Here is a 21,862-nt window from a genome sequence, read left to right on the forward strand (position 1 = left end):
GAATCCAGGGAGAACATTAGATGAAAATTTTTGGAAAGTTCATAGGTGAGAAAGGTTGTAAATCAGACTTTCTTCCGTTATATTTTCCACCAACCCCTCTCAGCCTCTAGTCATTTTATTTAGTTCCAATAAACTGTGTCAAGATTATAGATGTGACCATCAAGTCATGACATCAGCAGGTTTTGCATCCTCACTCTGACATAGGAGGAAGAACTGAAATTCTGCTGAGGAGAGCAGAAGAAATTATATTTTCCTTTGCTGGTGCCATGAGGTCAAATGTAGATTTACTGATCTGTTTTGGTTTCAGGTATTTTATAAAATATATTTAAGTATCAAAATCCAGAAAGAAGACCAGTGTATTCATATTTCAGTTTTAATGGTGCCAAATACCCCCAAAATATATTGTTTAGCTAAATGCAGTAAGTTATTCATTTTCCAGAATCATCCCAGTAATAACTGTGTTACATTCTTACTGATACAGCCCATAATCATTGTTTACCTTAAATATCTTTTAAAATCCCTGATGGAGTATTTTAATCAGTATTACCTTTATTGTCAATATTTTTGGTTTCTATTAACAGAACATTGAAAGAGACCATACGTGTGTTTCCTTTGGATATAGGACAGTAAATCTGAACCTGCTTTTATTAAATCAGCATTTTTCTTCAGCTTCTTATTTTAGTTATTCTAGCATGGCAAACATGTTTTCAAACTGTCATGATTTATTAGATCCATGAAAGCAAAGAGGATGATATTCATCTCTCTAGGAACTTTTAGAAAATTTATCACCACTTAAATGTGAACCAACAAACCAAAAAATCAGAGTTAGGTTTACACATATCTATAGTTTTATATCTGATTTCCCAATGAAAATGAAGGCAAGTAAATACCATTTTGTTGCGATACATGCAGCAGTGGAAGTATGTGCAAAGTGAAATAGGGAGCACAAATAAATTACTGAGAGTCTTTATCTGAAAGGAGAGAATGATGTGGGGAAATCATGGTGGAATTATGGGGCTGATACAGCTGAGTTTTGAAGAATAGGTATAAATTCAAGAAAAACTCCTAAAATAGAGGCAAATATTCTCAAAGACAAAGGGTCATGCTTTTCATTTCATGCTCTTAAGAAAATACTGTTGAGTAGCAAAGGTTGCATTGGTGAAAGATAAGGTTGTCAAAGTCATTTGAGAATATAACATGTTCAGTCCTTTGGACATTATCGTAAGGTTATTTAAGTTACATTGAAGTAATTATCAGAATTATATTTTGGAGAAAAAAATTCTGTCTGCAATGTAAAGAGTGAAATTACAGAAAATGAGGCAACTCTCAGAGACTATTTCAATGGCTCACAGAAAAGGGACATTGACTTCAGTTAATGAAGTGAATGTAAAGTTGAGGAAGGTTTAAGAGAAAGAACTAATACATCATGGTGAGCAAACAGAATGAACATGGTTTGGAGAATATTATAACAACTGTTAAACATACTTGTTGGGCACTCTTCCAAGAGTTTAACAATAGTATTCAAATATAACTTCATTGTCATGTCAACTCTATTAGATTCAATTATTATGCCTGTTTTTCAGATGAAAAAACTGAGACTGTAGTAAGTAGATGTAAAATTATCACTCAGTTAATGAGATAGGGAAAATGTTTGAATATAAGGCATTTATTTCTGAAGTCTGTTTTTAATCTTCCTTAACCATTATGATGATATAACTAGGGAGAATATGGTTGTTTAGGCTTGGGTTGCATTCAAGGTTTTAGAAATATTTTCATATGCAAAAATGTAAAGTGTGTTGGAACTTTTGTTGGAAAGCAAAAGAGATGAAAATAGATATGCACAATGCTTGAATGTATGAATGACTTGATAGTGTATGAATTGAAGTGATAGGTATATCCAATCAATGATGCTTCCTTCTGTTAACCTGAGTAGAGCAGCAGAGAATTCATGATAGCTTGATGGCATGAGTTGTGTTTAGATATGGACCCTTTCATAATATTGAAACAACTACTATTGTATTGTTTCATGACTATTTTTTATATACTGAAACCAGTCATTTGGTAAAGAATTGAAAAATATGTAGTGCACATCTGTACTCCAACTGCATCTTCTCAATTACTGAGAGCTAATTTAAATAGAGAATACAAATCAAAATTTAGTTTTTATTGAATTGACATTTAAACAACTAGAGAGGTTTCTCTTCTAAATCTACTTACAATGTCACCAAATAAAGTTCTACTGTTGCTACAAGACAATTAGATATAACCATCTGCCTTTGCTGGTGAGTGAATATTTTGGACAATAAATTGTAAGGTCTGGAGCCAAGATGTATGCAATTTGGACAAAGAATAAGGATTGATACTTTACTTTCCAAGTTGTTGTGAAACATCATTTTCTAAAGTTTTGACAGTGTCCTGTAGCTTGCTTCATTTTTTGTCAGTTTCAATAAAATATGCATTCATGAGGACTGAGATTTAATTTGGTCATATCATTACTCATCAAATGTTAACCCACTGAAAATATCCCTAAGCTTCTCTATTCATTTCACAATCTTTTCTATAAATTGGAATAGATATTGCCCATGACCCCCAGATATAACCAATCTTTTTTGTTGAAATAGAAGGACAAAGTTATGAAAAACTATGAAATGCTAGCACAACATTTTATCATTTGAGATGCATTGTCTATACTATTGTTAAGGGAAGCTTTCCTTAAGCAGAATTTGAAGACAAATTCTGTAAAGTGAAAAACAAACATTTTCAGTTTACCAAAGATTTAGACCAGGTTAAGTTACCTTGTCAGTTCTGCTTAATTTAACCAAATTAACACAATCTGATACAATTACCAAATATATTAAAAGAGAACATTTGAGAAGCATGACTATATGTGGAACTATGGAATAAGAAAACCACAAATGCAAGTTAGTCCATAATATCCTATTGGAATTGGTAGATACATCCCTGAGAATCCTGCAAGTAAATGGAACCTAGACAAATATATTTTTATCTTTTCTGACAAACTATTTACTTTTTCTTTGAAAGGAAAAGTTTTAGAATTGAATATGTGTTCAAAGATATATTCTTAGAGCAAAAGATTTGTAATATTTGTATTATTGCCCCAATTTCTTTTCAATTCTTAAGAACACAAATGAGAGTGATATATAGACAAGGGAGTAGAAGGTAGGAAGGGGGAGTATTGTATAGAGATACATATATACATAGATATGTTTAAAGGTATAACTTGAATTTCACTGACTTCACTTTGTACAGTTATTATGACTTCAGCTGCTTTGGGGTATACAGGCGGTATATTCATATATGATCCAAAAAATTATAACTCTTCTGGTTATAACTCTACTTCTCTACTTGTCTCGTCTCTCTCAGTTCTGCTGTGATTCTATTAGGTGGTGAGATTTCCAGTGCTGCAATGCTAGACCCCAATCTCTGGTCTACAAATTCTCACAGCTCCTTAAAATAATGGTTGTATTTTATCAGTCCTTTTATAGGTCTAAGTTAAAAATTCTGACCTCGTGGTACTTAAGATCTTTCACTCCTAAATGAGCTTGTCTTTGCTCCTCATTGCAACATTTGTGCCTTGACCTCTTTCCATTCTGCCAGTTTTATATGTTCCTTTTTTTTTAGTGACTTCATTGCTTATGTTTTTGTTTCTTTCTCAGAAAACTAATGAGCAATATATCAATTCCATGTTTACTGGATCCATACCTATAGTCACTATTTTTTTTTTTGCCAGAATGATAGTTTACTTTCTTCCAGATTTGGACTATAGAAGTGGCAATAGATATATATTAGTTGAGTATGGTGTTGCTCAATACATAATTAAAATGTAGAAACAGGATAAACTAATGGTAAGTGAACTATAGGGAATGAAGTGGTCATAAAACACAAAGCTATATTTGCAACAAGACTGGCAAAGGGTACAAGTGAGACTTAGCTGTAAGAGAAGTTTCCAAAGTGGTTGGAATATAGCATTAAGGAGACTGATGACATCATCTTCATCTGAATTATTTCGGGTTTGATGTAGAGAAGTGACAATGGTATTTGTGTAGGAATGCTTTTGACTGCAAGTAAAAAGACTTACTATGATTTAAATAATAAAGCATATCCCAATGATGGTTACACCAAAGTTTAATAATGTTATTAAGTTTGGGTTCCTTCCACATTTCCTTCTGCAACTATCAGTATATTCTGGCCCCTTATAATTTCAACATGAATTCAGTGGCTCCAAATTTCCTATTACACAACTGTATTTTTGCAGAAATGAAAGAACCAACCTTTCTCTTTATATGACAATGACACTTTATTACAAAAATGAGTCTTTTCCAAAACCACCCCAGCAGACTTTTCCCTATAAGCAGGAGTGGATCCTATGAAGCACCCCTAAATTAGTTGTAAAGGGTAATAGACCAATTATGATTAATCCTTCAAGTTTGGGTAAGTTTTTACCTGAAGAAAATCAGGATTCTATTATGAAGGAAAAATGGGGAAATGGCTATATTCACCTAAAAGAATCTGCCACAGAAGCCCTTGTGGAAGATAAATAAAATGGAATACTTACTAAATGTGTAAGACAGAAATTATAAAAAAAAATTTAGGTCTTGGATGATAGAGGGTGGCCATATTATTTTGTGTTGGTGTTATAGTGCTTGAAGGTAAATGGGTAACTTACTGGTCTCGGCTTCTAGTTCCTACAGAAGAATGTCTCACTGTTTTTAATTTTTATGACCACATCATGCATTCATGTGCAGAACTTACTTCTTCTGAGCAGACCCATTTCACTAAACATTGTATTGACAAAGTAGGCTTTGAACTTGATTACCAGGTAAATTAGTTTTAGCTCTCCTCCTTTCTCTCCCACACAAGGAATTACATCAGAATAGTAGACATTAAAGGATATAATTAGAGGGATAAACTTACAGCCAGTCTAATTTATGGACAGTAAATCATTCCCTAATTTCATATTTGAATTACAATTGCTGTCAAATTATGACCCCTGGACACATGCCACAAATAGCTGAAATGCATCCATGTGCTTGAACCCTAGGTTAAAAGCTGTGATCTGTAGGACAGGCCTCTTCTTCCATTGTGACCACTGTGTTAGTGTTATATTTTTGCAATTATTGGATCTATGCATGTTTCAGTTGAATCATGAGATTAAAAAGAGAAGTAAAAACCCAGGCATCTGACGCTGAACACATTCATACACAACAATACACCCACCACAATCATCAGCACATTGTTAAGCATGTAGCAAGCAAAAATTTGTATAAATATATGGAGATTTATGGAAACTCAAATAGTTTTATCATAAATGTCAATATTTCTCTTTAACAGATTCAATTAAGAAGTAAGAGAATCTCATTGTGGGTTTGATTTGCATTTTCTGATAACGGATGATGAGCATTTGTGTTTCTTCATTGGAAAAGTGTCTGTTTAGCTCTTCTATCCACTTTTGACTGGGTTGTTTTCTCCTTGTTGAGTTCTATAAGTTCTTTGTAGATCTTGGATATCAGATGTATGGTATGCCAAATTTTGAGAAGTATTTATTTAGCTCTTCTGCCCATTTTTGCCTATATACATACAATGGAATACTGCTCAGCTATCCAAAAAATAATGAAGGTAAACTCTTGCCATTTGTGGCTACATCAGTGGAACTGACTTAGTCAAATTAAGTCAGAAGGAGGAAGGCAATGATCAATGTTGTCACTTCTATATGGAATGTAGAGAAACCAAACAAATGGTCATTTAAAACTAATCCAATAACAAACTCTAGAAATATGACTGTGGACTATGATGGAAGAGTATTGGTACTTGGTGGTAGGTATTAGGTGGTAGCATACATCTGAAGAGTGTAATCACATACCTTTAAAGAATATACAGTGTTGTAAGCCAATGTTGCTTCAACTGAAAAAAAAAAAAAAGATGCATTTGAAGAGTTGTTTACAGTAACATTTGGAACATGTTTCTGGATAATATGAGTGAAACTGGAGTGTAGCGTTCAAGAGACTGGAGATTATTGATGGAGTTAAATGTTCAGAGAATAAAACAAAAAGACTTCCCAACTCCCCAGCAAAATAAAGGGATATGTCAGTTCAGAATGTAGAGTAAGAAATGTGGTTGGGAGATCTTAGCCAGAGCAAGATAGCCACAAATGAGAGAAGACTTCTCATTACACTATAAATTATTATTTTTTTCCTCAAGACAGTAGCAAGCAGGGCCTCCCCGGTGGCGCAGTGGTTGAGCAGTGTGTTGCAAAGCTGCCTGCAGCCTCTACACACCGGTTCAATCCCCGGCTGCTCCCCGGCCACCGGAGGAGGGTCCCACATGGTGCAGACCTCTCCTGCCGCCCGCTGCTCCCCTCAGCAGTGTACTTCGGTCCTTCTGCCTGCTCTGCAACCTGCTCTGGCTCTGGTGAATTCTCTCACCCTCCCGTGCTGCTGACTGTACCCAGTGCTTGTATAAATAAATAAATCTTTAAAAAAAAAAAGAGAGAGACAGAAGCAAGCAGCACAAGATGACTGAGAGGATAGAGGATGTGTAGCTATATAGATTTGGATTTAATCTCTGGTTTATCACACTGTCTGTGTGATCAAATCACTGAAATTCTCTGAGTGATAGTACTTAGGTACCTTATGTGATGAATGGGAAAAAATAACACCTACTTCATAGAATTGTTATTAGGATTATAGGTAATGCTTAAAAGCATACGGCCATGGTACAAGTTTACAGATGGAAACCATTGTTACAATTTCATCTTTCGTCATCTCTTTATTTTTTGCAATAGCCATTGGAAAAGGTAATGTTGTTTTGCAAAATGTTGACCATCACAATGGTGACAGTAACCAGTTTATTCACTATTCATAATTCTTGATCTGTCTTCATAACCATCCTCTGAGTAGTTGTCGGTTTTCCATTTCGCAGAAGAGAAAACAGATTTCAAGAGAATTTGTTTGAATGTATGTAGTTTGTGTCCAGAGTTAATACTCTTAACCATTCCTACCCACCAGCCTACACACACCTATGTAGTAACCCATCTAACCTTGAGGGCTTTATTTTTAAATTCACACAAAGGGAAAGATGACAGTGATTAAGAACCACACGTCTCCATGCTTATACTGTTTGCTGACTCCCAGTGTCTGGGGATAGGATAGGAGCTTGCTGCCAATATAGTTTCCTGTCCCCAAACAGCTGGAAGGGCAACAAACAGCTGCTGTGAAATGTGTTTGAATCGTATCCCTTCAACTAGCAGACATCTGTGCTTATCTATAGAAAGACCCTGGAAGATTGTTTTGTGTTTTATGATACACTCTAGGCAGGATGAGAGAGATTGCTGATTTGAAAAAGAGACTAAATTCAAGAACAGAACTTTTTAGTATTTCCCCATTGTGGACACTTTTCCAACCTCTGATATCCACTCAGATATAAAGTTTGTGAGCCTCAAATAAATAGATGACAGTCGTTTTGAAGACACTTTAATTGTTTTCCTCAAGGCGCATTTTTTATACCAGACATATTCCATGCCTCACATCTGAGATAACAACATTCTGTTGCACCAGGCTTCTCCTGGAATAATTTTTGAAGCACTGTTCTGTTACCTGCTGCCCTTTGCTTCTAGCGTGTGGATGAAGCAAAAATGGTATGAGTGACTACTTCTGCCTCTTCTCCTAGATTTCAAACACTGACAGTACAAACTGCAATGTCCATAGGCCTTTGCAGGAATGGGGCTGGTGCAGCATCCAGATCTCCCGGGTAAATGTGACTACGGGAAGCAGAAGTTACTAAAAAAGGCAGCTAAGAGTCCAGAATGAGCAACTTTATCATAGATTTTGTAGTTACAAGAGTTTCAAAGTAGTTATGTTTCCAGTAAAATCTTACTATGTAGAAAATCACTTTTCAGTTTTGTAACAGAGGCCATTGCTATATTTCAGAGTCATGGTAGCCAAAGTCAAATCTTCAAGGAATTTCAGAGGAAATTTGCAACATGAGGCAGGATTTTCTATGTTTTTCAAAATAACAGGGAGGATGATATTTTAAAACCAGAAAATGGTTTGTATATAAAGTTCTATATATGAGTATATAATAGGTATGCTCATGGAGACAAGTAATAAAGTTCATCTATGCATTCACCACCTACTTCTATAGCCCCTACCTTACCAACAAAATATCAGACTTTTTCTAAAGAAGCATAAATATGTTTGATAATATTTCAATGGTCAAAGTCTATAAAGCATTTGAGAAGTAAATAAGCTGTTTCTCATATTTCACTTAGAGGCCAGAAAAATGACTTAATTGTATATATGTTTCTTTGATTGAATGAGAGTAAAGATTTGTGAAATTTATTCTTCAAACACGCACAACACTATAATCACAGAAAAGGAAAGGCGAGTATGCAGAGTTTTTGAATGCAACCAGGGCATATTGAAATGCAGGCATTTTTTGCTTGCTCAGGCAAAAGTCTTATTTTGCTCATTATGGCTACTTTTGCTCTCAGGCCCTTTCCTCACCCAAGATTTTCAGCATGGTTTTTAGGTAGGATTATACAATTGGAGAAAAAAAATGGCAGATTACTGACATACAGTCATCCGCTTTTTATGTTTTAATTGCTTTTTAGAGCTTCATCTTTCCATCTCTGCCAGTAATAAGAATGGTAATAGCTCATGCTAATGGCAGATTAAGGTTATCCTCACAATTATACACTTCTAGTTTTGAAATACCTGGAATAGAGTTGCAGACAAATGCACTTATCAAAAGGATTGTAATGAACACAACTGACACATGCTAATTTGAGAAGTGTGTATGAGGGACAGGAAGGAGTCTTGGTATCCCTCACATATTTTTGTCAAAAAATGTTCCTGTGTTGTTTCTGGATTTTCAAGAACAGGTAGAATTTGTTTTTACTTTGCTTCCAGCTTCCACACAAATATCCAAAGTCTCTGCATTATAAGCTTAAAGTTTTTTTTTTTTGGTATGTGTGCATGTAATGTGTTTATGTAAAGTCCTTGCTAAGTGTGTTATAAATATTTGTTAAGCATCCCAGAAAAATGTTTTATTGTAATTACACTGAAAAGAAATGGCAGCTCAGAGAAGCTAATTGATTTCGTCCCAAGCTTCATTTACTAGCATGTTGGTCGAAGTTGGAATTCAAATACAGGTTGTCTACTATATGAACCAATGATTTCGTTCTATGGGCAAGTGGACATACTTATTACTGAAATAGTACAAAAAATGCTTAATGTGGCACTTTCTGACAGGCATAGTTTCAACAGATGAAGCATAATTTGATCACAGTATTATTTGTGCCTTTACCTAAATGTCATAAAACTCCCTGGTTTAGAAGGAAGATGGAATAATTTGGAAAACACTGGATTTTGTTTTTTAGGAAATGTTTTCCATATGATTTTTGTAGTGATAAGCTGAAGATCCAAGAAGCAATACTTTCCTCACTAAATGATAAAACTAATATGAAGTAGATTATTATATGGACAGATCTATAGCTCCATAAGCATTGGACGGAGGAAGTTACACTATGCACACACACACTACCCTCACATCAACCACTCAAACTAACACTCATTCTACACACACCCATGCACCCAACCACTCTTACACGCACACTCAACCATAGATTATACACGCTCACAACCATCCCTTACCCATTCCACTAAGAGCAGCAGACTAGAAAGACGGTCTGCTGCACCATGTCTGGGCTTAGGGGGTGAGGCTTACCTAGCCAGGGCCGGGGTTTGAACTCAGGCCGTTGCAGTGGTAGCACTAGAGCTTTAAACCCCTAGGCCACTGGAGAGGCCTCCAATGTAGCGGTCTTTCGGGATTCCTCTTAAACCTATTAAGGAGCTAGAAAGTGATGCAATGGGAATAGGTAAGAGTGGCAGGACCTGGAGACAGGCTCTTTAGGACCACCTGTACCTAATCAGCTAAATGTAATTAAAGCATTTCAGTAACCCTTCAGGTCTACGTTCAGGATGTAAATCACAAATAAAGGGTGCATAACACTTTTAAATACTTAATATAGGCTTAATTTAGGAAATGCAATCACTAGGTCTCAAATTCATTTTAAACAAATCTGAGGTGCCTCTTTAAAATGCCTTAACTTGAAATTTCGGTAAAATGAAGTTTCTTTGAATGTATACAATTGTGGGGATAGAGAGTAAAGGAGGAAGGTCCCCCCCCCCCAAGAACTAGGGTGAAAGATTATTAAGGTTTTAAAGATAGATGGGGAGGTATTGTTGAACCTGTGAAACTATAACCCTAAAATATAGTGTAAGCCTTGGACACTCAATAAAAATGGAATATAAAAAAAATCAAATTTGTGCTTCTTTCCAATAAACAAAAATTCAATGGAAAGCCCAATGGTCTTCAGCAATACTTTAAAAGTTTTTTTGCTCCATGAGTAAAGATTTACATTCGACCAAATTTTGCAGAACAACCTCAAAACCTATACAATTTATAGAAACGTATCTTTCCACTATTTTACACTGATTCAGTCAGTCATCTATGGTTAGCAGGGATGGGGAGGAACAGGTCTCAAAAAAAGGGAGACGAGTGTACCCGGCATTATGGTAATGATCACAAGTACTATAGTGCTGGAAGAGCTAAGGGGTGGGTTATAAGAATAAACATTACTGTCAAGGTTTTTTTGTTTTTTTAAGATTTGTTTATGAATACAAGAACTGAAGTGCAGGCCAGAGGTGTGCAAGGGATATGAGGCTTCACCGAAGAGAATGGGGGGGCAGAACAGGTAGCTCCACTGAAATACACTGCTGAGGGGAGCAGCGGGCCAGACAGGAGAGTTCTGCTGCGCCATGTGGGCAGCTCCCTGGCCGGGGATCCAACTCGTGCTTGTAGTGACTGCCGATAACTTCATACTGCTGAGACTTAACCCCTGTACCACCAGGGTTACCCATCAAGGTTTTATTTTTAAAGGAAAAAAGGGGACCCTTTTACGTTATCCTAGAGTAGTGCCTTTTGAGACACAAATCTTGATCCCCAACTCAAACCCACGGTGTCATTAATTCTGAGGTTTCTCAGCTCCCTGGTTTAAGAAGCCTTCGAGTTGATGCCGATTCATGGGCAAGTTGAACCACTGATCAGAGAGGATCCATGAGACTCCTCTACTGTAAATGGACAGGGGGTGTACAGCAAAGGTTGGGCTACAGAAGTGTCCTGACAGCCTTTCATTTCCCAGGAAAAACACAATCTATCAGGTCCCAGACCAGGCTTCCTGAAGCCTGGATAAAAAGCCATCATCTGTGCTCATTTGGAGAGCATACAAATAGGAGATCCCAAGTATTGGAATAAAATTAGGTCCTCAAAAAGTTTACAATAGATCATACAAACATAATGCATTAGTTGCTATATTTTTGTTATAATATATATAACCTTTTCTTGTAGTATATAAGCTACCACTGTGATCAATTGAGAGGTGAAAAATGGTAAATATTATTTGGAAAACCTGTAAAAATCTTGACAAATAGTTACATATGCCTTCACTTGTTATATATCATAACACATGCATAATGCCCTGTCACATTACCTGTGATAAACGTATTTCCAAAGGGTTTTATATTGAAAATTTTTAACTAAGTAAGGGTTAAAATGAAAAAGGAGCAATCCTGCTTTCTTCTCTAAAATGAAGGCAAACAAATGGACTCTATTTTATTTGAGATACAGAAAAAAGTTTGGTTTGTATTGTAGTATGACACATTTTAAAGATGAAATAAATGTTATGCTATTCCATCTCCTAGCAGTTATAATATGCTTATATTTTCTTTGCCTTATTGATTTCTTAATTAAGATTCAGATTTTAAAATTTAAAAAGCTGTTCATAATAGTCTTGACTTGTTTGGGGGCCTATAAGAACAATTTAGTTTTTCTATTAGCTACTCTAAAAAATTCAACTTGGACAGTGATGAGCATAATTATAAAACCATCATCCTAACAAAATGCTTAGCAAATAAAATATCCTCATTTTCCTAAGTACCAATAAATATTACAAAGATCCCATAACCTTCCCGAAAACATTTTTGACAGTGTGAATATTGGTTCAATTTCTCTGAAAATTCAATATCTGAAAATAAACACATTTTGGGAATGACAGGGAGGTAGGGTTGTGTACTGTGTGAGCTCTTACATTGAATAACATGCCTTGAGCAAGGTATTAAACTTCCGGTTCCTTTGTTTCCACATCTAGAAGATGGAGATCATAGAAGCACTTATCTCATGGGGCTGCAGTGAGCTCATTTCTGTCCACTACTTAGAACAACACCAATATGGAGGAAGCACATACTAAACATTGAGTTAGTATAAGCTGTTCTACTCGGATCCAAAATCCACACATTTGCCTCTAGTCTTGCTTTTGTGCAGATGCAACACACCCCAGTGGTCTTGAATTTCAGTCAAAAGTAGAGACTCAAGACAGTCACAGCGTACTTTGGGCACCAGTTTACCCAGAAGGTTATGGGACAACAACTAGGTCTCTCCACATACATCAGGTTTTTCTATTCACAGTAGTCTCAGCAACAGCAATTATTATGGCCCTTAACCCAGGGGTTGAGAAACTGCTTTCCCCAGCTGACACCTAGGTGCAAGAGATGAGCTCCCCATTAGGGGAGGGAGGTTCACTTAGGCTTAGCATTCATGCAAATATTCATTTGATAAAAGGCTTGTATCCAGAAAATGGGGAGGTACAGTACTGTAAAAGGCATTCTGATGTTCTGGTATATTAAAAAGAACTTAGAAAATTAAAAAGAAAATTGGCGTTTTTTACTTAATATTCCTCTTGGCTATCAATAATTACAAAATCATTTTAAAAAAAGCTTGCCAGCTGACATTCTACCTTGGTGTAGCTGCTTAAGGACTCACATCACTGGTAAATTAATGTTAGCTTCTGTAAAAATATTCAAATATTCTATGTATATATATGCACAAAACATTGGCATTTTAAGTGGGAAAATACTTGTATTGTTGCTAAACTACTTTTCTAAAACAAAGGATGATAAGCTTGTCTTTAAGCACCCCAACGCTTTGCCCGAAATCCTTTCAGAAATAGGCAAGTTTACACTGTATCTTGAGTGAAATGCCACAGAGCATATACCGCAAAGTACAGGGAGGACTTTACAACAAAAAACCCTGAAATTACTGCGGAATGAAAACATTAAGTAGGATGCTAATTAAATGGGCTTACTAAGCATTATTTACAAATCTTGCTGTTAAAATAAGAGCTAACTTACAAAATATAATCACCTTATATTCACAAAGAACCTCAAGAAATAAGACAGAACTTACTGACTTTGGCTTGGACATAGATAATATGGAGAAATGTATTGTGACATTAAGATGCCAACAAGTTATTCTGAAACCACACTGATGTTATAAGAACCATCATAAGCCGCCAGCATAGACAGGGAGGCTTTCTTCCTCTTAGGAGAGCCGACATCTGATCTATCTAGCATAAATCAGTTGCCTTTAATTTAGATCAAAATTCTCTTTGGAATTATGTGTTTTCTTTTCTGGAAAGGAATAGGTAGGGAACGACCTAGCTCATGTCCGTGCATGAGAATGTTAACTTATAACCTTAAATGGTTTAAGGATATTTGAAGTTATTTATATTCTCACATGATACCTTCATCAAGAACAGTGATGAGAGCGGATCCTGATCAGTGATGGGAGTTACTGTGTCAGGAAAACATCTCAGATTACAGTTCCAAGAAATTTCAGTTGATCAAAATGGTATGTAAAGGCAAGAATTTTTGGACCTCAGTGTTATAGTCTGGTTGGTTGGTTGGTTTGCTCCACCAGTCTTACAGAATAAATGAACATTTTTGTCTTACAAAGGTACATTTCTGAAATTCAGGGAATTTTGTTCAGTAAGTAGAACAGAGACCCCAATGTGGGTGCATTATCCTAATCAAATATGCCTTTATTTTCCCCACAAAGGATTCTATTGTATCGGTCCCTTAAAGGATTTTTCATGAAACTAGACTTAGATAAGAGAATTTTCAAGCATGTTTATAGGCAGGAAACTGCAGTTATTTTCTATAAACAGGCCTGAGCCAATGCCTGGGCCTCCACCAAATTACCATTTGTAGGCCGGTGATCTAACAGCAGAGAGTTATGCATCTTAGCCCATGGCAATTAGACCTTTGAGATCCTCAGAGGGTCTTATTAGCTTTTTTCATGAAATAACGGTATTCTTGCAGCAGTTGTCCTAATCTGTCTGTAAAACTAGTTGTCATGCTTTCCTAGAGGGACAATTTGTCCTGTGGTTTTTCTGAGTCACCAGGAGGAGACGTTTTTCTACAGACATTTAGGAGTTTAAAATAAAAGGATTTGTCAGAAACTAGCACAGTAGATCACAATGGCACAACCAGGGTTTTGCTGATTCAGTGAGGAAAAAAATAAGCCAGATTCTGCATTTTAAAGCATGGATTCAATTTAAATATCTTCCCTAGATTACTGGTTTATACATACAATGTATATGGAAAAAAGCAAAAGAAATGAAATAAATGCAATTTATATCACAAAATTACACAGTGAAGGAAATATAAGTTTTTGGGGAGGAAGACCAAAGTCACTGGTAAAATCCTAAATAACAGCAGGTCCCTAGGACCTTCATCTGTATTAGATTTTATTTTATCACAGTGCACATATTCAGAGTAAACCAAGAGAAAATCACTAAAGATAAACTATATTATTCTTGGGAATTCATCATGTAGAAAAACTTTCTTCTTCCCATGGTGAAGTTGAAAACCACCTCCAGAATCTAACTCAACTTCAGGAGGCTTTTAATATGAATTTGCTAATGATTACAGAACTGATTTTAGCCTGCAAACTCTACAGAGCCATGCTAACAATGAAATCTGTTATTCTATTCAAAGTCTAGAATTGTTTAGGTTGTATACAAATCCAGAAGTTCTGAATAGCCTCTGAAAAAAATGAGAGCTTCATGAAGTTCTGCTTAATGTTTGCAAAACATTTGTCATTTCTGCCACATGCCGAGATTTTAAATTTCTGGCTTCAACAAGTAAAAGACAAAAATATATAGTTGCCAAGTATTAATGCCTTTCAAATTACATATTTCTTAGTGTTACCTTTTCAAAGATTTTAGGCTTGGCATATAATAAGCTAATTAAATTTTCTTCCTAGGAAGCTCCAAACTAGACTGCTGCCCCAGGCACATAACATCAGCTTACTACTATCCTTCGCTCATTTATTCTGTGTGTGAGATGAGACTCCTCAAACTGTAGAGTACTTAGGCCAGGCTGCTGCTGATGGATTTCAGTAACTACAGAGCCAGTGTTTGAGTCTCAGCCCTGACAGCATGCATCACAGAAAGGTGACAGTAGAGACACATCTTCCTGTGTGAGTTGGCCGTGGATGACAATCTGCCAAGCTAAAATAAAGGAAGAGGCATTACTTGTATAAAAATGAACCAACTGGCTTAGATCCAAAGTATTTTGCAAGATTCTAAGAATATAACTTCAATATCTATCACCCCTAATTTTTCTTATAAACTACCCAGAAAAAAAATAATTAAAAACAGAATCATGTGGGGAAAGGCATTTGTGCATCTTCATAATTAAGCGATTTTGTGGTCTTCTTAGGAAACAAAGGAAATGTTATTTAATAGCAATCAATGTTGGCAGTAAAACTACTAGGTTCTCTGTACATCTTTAACTTCAGTAAACTTTTTTTCCTTATTTAAAATCTGATATAAGTAGGATGAAAATGATTAAACGATTTGCCCAAGTTACCAAATGGCAGACCTGAAATTTAAACCCAACTTTATTTCATGAAAAAAACCTTATTACTTTTCTCTATTTTAACATGCTACAAGATAAAACAGTTCCCTGTTTAAAAAAGAGACTCTTTTTGGTGGAATTAGTTGGGAAAAATCCATGAGAATATAAATGATAAATGCATGTGTACAACCATATGTGTGTGTGGTATTTATCTTACACTATAAACTCCCTAAGGAAGAATTTTCAGTTGTTGTGTTTATAGACTTGAATTTACATATTATGACTTTTATTGAGGCTAGTCATCTTGTATGAAAAAAAGGGCTAATATTACTCCTGGAAATAAGGAGATTCTCATAGCAAAGAAAACAGTGACCATCTGGACCTTATGTTATTATGTTCACTTTATAGAATCCATTTTACTGAAAAAAAGAGACAGAAATTAATCTCCCTAAGATATCATCTTATAAATATAGATCTATTTATGCAACATCAATGTATAGGTAGGTGTTAAAAAATGGGAGTTTACTCATTTTTGGAGTAAAAGTGTCAAATTTCAGATTTTAGAGCATTACATGTCTCTAAATTCCTGATTACCTTCTTGAATAATAGGTGCTTATTTTTCTTTTTTACTTACAGTTGGACAGTGTCACCTCCCTGATCCAAGCAGCCAAAAATTTAATGAATGCCGTAGTGCAAACAGTGAAAATGTCTTATATTGCCTCAACCAAGATCATCCGAATTCAGAGTCCTGCTGGGCCCCGGCATCCAGTTGTGATGTGGCGAATGAAGGCTCCTGCAAAAAAACCCTTGATTAAAAGAGAGAAGCCAGAAGAAAAGTGTGCAGCCGTCAGACGAGGCTCAGCAAAGAAAAAAATCCATCCAGTACAAGTCATGAGTGAATTTAGAGGAAGACATGTCTACTGAAACCGCTGTTCTATTCTAGTGCCTGTATTACAAAGTCCGGGCTAAACACACTGCTTTATTTTTACACTTAATTAGTTCTTTAAGTTCACTAACTTTTGGAGTTTACCTCACAATTAACATGAAATCAGAAGCTGTATCAAACATGAACAATATGTATTTGGGATCATGCCATTGTATTAGGTGCTGGCCATACAGCACCTAATGACCAGCACCTAATAAATAATCAATAGGTGCTTGTGGAATGAATGAATGTTTCAGGTGTCATTCAGTCATTCCCAACACAATATTTTACATACATTACTGAAATAAGCATAGGGAAATGAAGTGAATCAGGGTCATCTGCTATAGTTTAACACTCTTTTTCATCTTCAATTAAAACATGGACATGAGTTATCCCATTCTCAGGTAGAAGTGTGAGTTTATATTTTAGCTGGGAAAATATACAAAAAAAAAAAAAAAAAACCTACTAGATGTGTAACTATTTCGAAAGCCACATGCTCAATAATCATAATAGTCTCATTTAGAAAATCTAAGTCCATTTGATCCTATATAAGCTCTCCCTAGGTTGGAATTTAAAATACAGCATTAAATGTCAAAAGAGTAGGCATAACTTAAAATTATGCAATTACCAAATAATCCCTATGTTAAATTAAAAAAATACCCTTACCCAAAATGAGATGTGAACAAACCCTTTTCTTCAAAGTAGGTACATTTCCAGTTTGGCACAAAAAAAAAACAACTGCAAATGAAGTCTAAAAAAAATATAACTTGGAGAATATCCCAGGAGTAAAGTCTGCTTAGTAATCAAAGGTACAATAAAAAAAAACATGTATGTTTACAGCCGAGAAAGACATCTGTCCACCTATGTGAATCCCTGCAGTGAACAGAATTTCAAGATTTACTTAAAATCAAAGTGCTAATAATGTAAGTTCTTTTACACAACAAAAGTTAACAGCAAGGATTAACTTAATTAAAATTGAATTGTGGTATTTATCAAACATCCTTGCAGCTTAAGATGACATTTTTAAAATAAATTTCTCTACTAAAGATAACTTGTGTCCTAACATTCAATGGGAGAATGAGCAGAAACTGTAGAGCCTTATCTGGAATTGACATTCTCTATTGTAATTCTGTTCATTTATTTTTACATTTTGTATTTCACTGAGAGGATAGATGATGCTCACTCTTAAACATTAGAAGTATGAGTTGCTTTGCTACATAAAACTAATGATGTACACACACCCACAAAAAAATGAGTGGCAAAGTCTAAAAATTTTCACACTAAAATTATATTAAATGAACTTAATCTGTTTGTATGAATGTAGTAGATACATTTAAAACCTTAAGTGGGGGAATGGCAAAAATTTATTAATGAAAGTGATAGCTTGGTGGTTTATCTATATACCTTTGTACTCACATCCCTGATATGATGTGTGCTTCCTCTGATAATACATTTGTTTGATCCTGCTAATCAAGACTCCCCTTTCTCTTAATGAAATCAATTTATGTTCATTTACATTAAAAACAAAAACAACCTTTGTGAAGGAGAGGGTTGATAGCATCTACAAGGACAGTCCTGGATAGCCTCTAGTGTCACTTTCAAACATGAGATTAGAATCAGAATAACTTAGAAAATATCTAGGACACGATCTTCAAATTAGACATATTGCAAGGTTTTTCATTAAACAAGGAAAGTGAAAAATCATCGCTCCTTTTTATTTATCACAACTATTGAGTTAGAATATTTGCTTCTATTTACTAGAGTTTGTGGATACAACCCGAGTGAGGAAATAAACCTCAAACACACTTTTCAAGATAATTTGTTAATGATTCCCTGTTTGTCATATGACACAAGTGCAAACTATGCATGTCTTTACAAATATATTATTCATTAATTTTCTTCCTTATCTTTGCAAATCCTTTCCTTTTAAGTATTAGCATAGCATATATGTTCCCCATAAAGTCCCTCCTTGTAAGGGATAAGCGCCTCCATAGCTTGCATACTGTATAGCTTCAGAGGAGGTCACCTTTCTAGTCACAGTACAAAAGAGTTAAAATTATGAGTACACTAAACCCCAATAATTAGTGCTCCTCCTATTCAATAATGCGTGACTAAAAAACACTAATGTCCAACCACAGAGAAAGTATTCTCAGTAGCTTCCTGTATCTTCACTTTCAGGGTGATCTTTTCATCTTGTATCCCTGAGCTGGGCTATCTCACTCCTATGAACATTTGAGGGATTCTACGATAATGATGCTATCAGATCCACTCACCCAGTCACTTAGCCCCAGTCAATGTCCTTCCCTCTCATGCTGTGCAATAAAAATATGTCTCATCTCTCATCTCTTATACATCTATCATACATTTAAACCAATATATTCTGCAGTGTTTTACTTCCAATTATAAATAAATTTGAATTCCCGGCAGCATTATTTCCCTTTTTTTTTTTCTATTCCATTAGGCATTCTTTGCTGTCACATACACAAATGCATGCTAGGGATTATGGTTCCCATGGATGCAGATTTCTATATAGTGGCAAAATGAATAGAATGACATCTGAGACTTTTCCTGGTGATATTTACCATTCTCTGGTGAACTCATTGCAGAATTGCCAACCTATTTTCAGAATGCTGTAAGTAATTCTCTAGGTCAGCACAGCAGACACCAGAATATCAAGTTGAATGAAATATGTAACTTTTATCGGCCTGTCTGTTGCAAAGAAATTCTGCCTATTGCATGTTTAGGAATCAAAAAGCCATTTTTCTATTTGGGAAGTTAGAAATAGTTCTGTTTGACCTATCAGGTCAGAAAATGTAAGGTCATCCAGTTTAAAACTAGTGTCCTGTATATTATTTCAATAATTATTTTAAGTAAACTAGGACCGTGATTGCAACATGAGGAATTTATATTTCTGTATCACTTTCCTTAATATTTTGCATACTACAAAACATTTATTCAAGTGAAAATGCCATAGCAATCCTTTCATAATTCTCTTCCTATACCACAATAATACCATTAGTATTTCACACGTTACTATCAAATAAAGAAGCCAAGCCTAATGACAAAATTGTCCAGACACAAAGTAGTTAAGTTTTCATCCACAATCTTTTGGATTGATTAGGAAATAAAATGCTAGTGTTACTAAGCAACTTCATAATCAAGGCTGCACCACTATCCCAGATCACCAAAAGACTAAAATACAGTTTTTAAATACTAAATACAGTTTTAAAATACTAAATACAGTTTTTGCCATTTTTTTACCAATTCACTTGAATAGGAAACATTTTTACTTAAAGCAAAATACCAAAAAGGCTTATAATACTAAAAAGTTTTAATGAATTTTCCCCTACTAGGGTACACATGATAATTCCTGAGTCTTTTATAAAAGGATAGTATTATTGAAAGAACCATTTCCAAATGGAACCCCAACCTTACTAGAATTCTGTGCACAGACAATAGTCTATCAGGTTGGTCTTTCTGTAGATCTTGGGATGTTTCAGTGATTACAGGCTGGTTTATGACATCTAATAGCCCCCATTGTTTGAGGAGAACAAAACACAAGTCTGATTTTCAAAATGAGTTTGATAAACAAGAGGGGAAAAAGGTATAAATACAAAACAGCTCTAAAGAGACATAGGTAAGAAAGTGTCAGTGGTAAGGGAGGGTATAAGTAAGACAGATGCAGGAGCAGTTCATTTTTATAGTCAGGAATGAAAAGTTCTTGGTTTTATGAAGAGGCAACCTTCTCCTGAAGGAGACTTTAAGGATAGCTTGGGGCTCTTGTCTTTGGTGGTTTGGATAAAGTCTTATCAAAGGCAGGAGGATGAATTCCATAAATTCTCAGGACGATTTAGTGATGTTGTTTGCAAGTTGAGAAACAGAAATTTGGAAGTTTTGTAGTTTTATGATAGGTGAAATTCTCAATATCAGAGCCGATCAGGATAGCCATCTATTTATATATTTAACAAATATTAGTTGAGTACATATGTTCTAAGCATTTCTCAAGGTTCTGGGAATTAAAATATTAAATACAGATAACAAATAGAGATTCTGGCCCTCTTGTGTTAGCTCCTGTTAAAGGCTATTACCTTATTTAATGCTCTCAATGGCTGTCAGGGTAGACATTATTAGTTCCATTCTATAGATAAGAAAACTGAGATTTCGCAGAGATACAGATCTCCTTCAAATACTCAGCAGCTTGAAATATTGGTTGCATGGCAGAATACAAACTTTTAGCCAACACACCAACCAAACTTTTGGGAAAACACATTTGACAATGAGATGCACATTTCAAATGCCAGCTGGCTTCCTATGTAAGAGCAAAATAACCAAAACAATATTATTAACCCTCAACTATATCTTTTAAAGTGGATAAAAGGCAGGTACATAAGTAATTAGCCGCATATTCTCACTTCTAATAACTAATTGCCAGTTACATGAGGAGTGAATATTTTATCTAGGAGATATGAAATAAGATGACTCCCTTGTCAAATTGCTTTCATTTTCATAAAGGAAAATTTTCAATAATTCAAAAATGTTCAATAACACATCTTCAGAACTGATGGGTGAAAACCATTCACTGGCCTCATTTCTCTTCCTTTTTACTGCTTATGTACCTTTATTTTTAAAGTTATACATCCCAGGTGAGTTTCGGCCAAATATTGTTGAGATAAGCTAAAGTTTCCTTGTATTCCAAACTAACTCAAACTATAGCAAAATGGGTTTCCTTCTTTATGGAGGTCATAAATATACAACGTGTGCCTGGGAATAGAAATGTGATAATTTGAGTAACTCTAGCAGGGCAAAGCTGTGCTTCCTGTTGGTTTTTAAAATTTTTCTTTTGTGATATGATCCCTCCAAAGAAAATTTCACTGAACCTAAATGACAGCATAACAGTCTTTCCTCCATATCCATGACTAACAAGTCCCTGAAAACAGAAGTAGACATATGTTATGCCCAATTTAGTACCTAATAGTTGGGACTTAAAACAAATTTTCTTGGGCAAAGTAGGTGATTAAATATGAATTAAAACTTCCAATGAAAGATTTCCAGATGCCCCTGCTTTTATTTTTGATTATACTTTTACTTCCTTACTAACTAGGGGGAAAACCACTTATTTTATGCATTTTTACAAGCAACAACTTTGACAGCTTAAACTTAG

The 21,862-nt window shown here is 35.2% G+C and overlaps 1 protein-coding gene across 2 annotated transcripts in view; it reads left to right on the plus strand.

Moving 5' to 3' along the window:
- The window catches only part of CTNNA3 (catenin alpha 3), a 1,457,807-nt gene extending 1,437,861 nt beyond the window's left edge, over nucleotides 1-19,946 (plus strand). For both annotated transcript variants that reach the window (XM_054690496.1, XM_054690495.1), the window contains exon 18: nucleotides 16,413-19,946. In XM_054690496.1, the coding sequence (XP_054546471.1) occupies nucleotides 16,413-16,700 (288 nt within the window). In that variant the 3' untranslated portion in view covers nucleotides 16,701-19,946. The remainder of the gene's footprint in view (nucleotides 1-16,412) is intronic.
- The last annotated feature ends 1,916 nt before the right edge of the window (nucleotides 19,947-21,862 follow it).

Source organism: Talpa occidentalis, unplaced genomic scaffold (assembly GCF_014898055.3).
Source record: "Talpa occidentalis isolate TD23 unplaced genomic scaffold, MPIMG_talOcc4v2.1 talOcc4.8, whole genome shotgun sequence".
In the NCBI taxonomy this organism is placed as follows: Eukaryota; Metazoa; Chordata; class Mammalia; order Eulipotyphla; family Talpidae; genus Talpa; species Talpa occidentalis.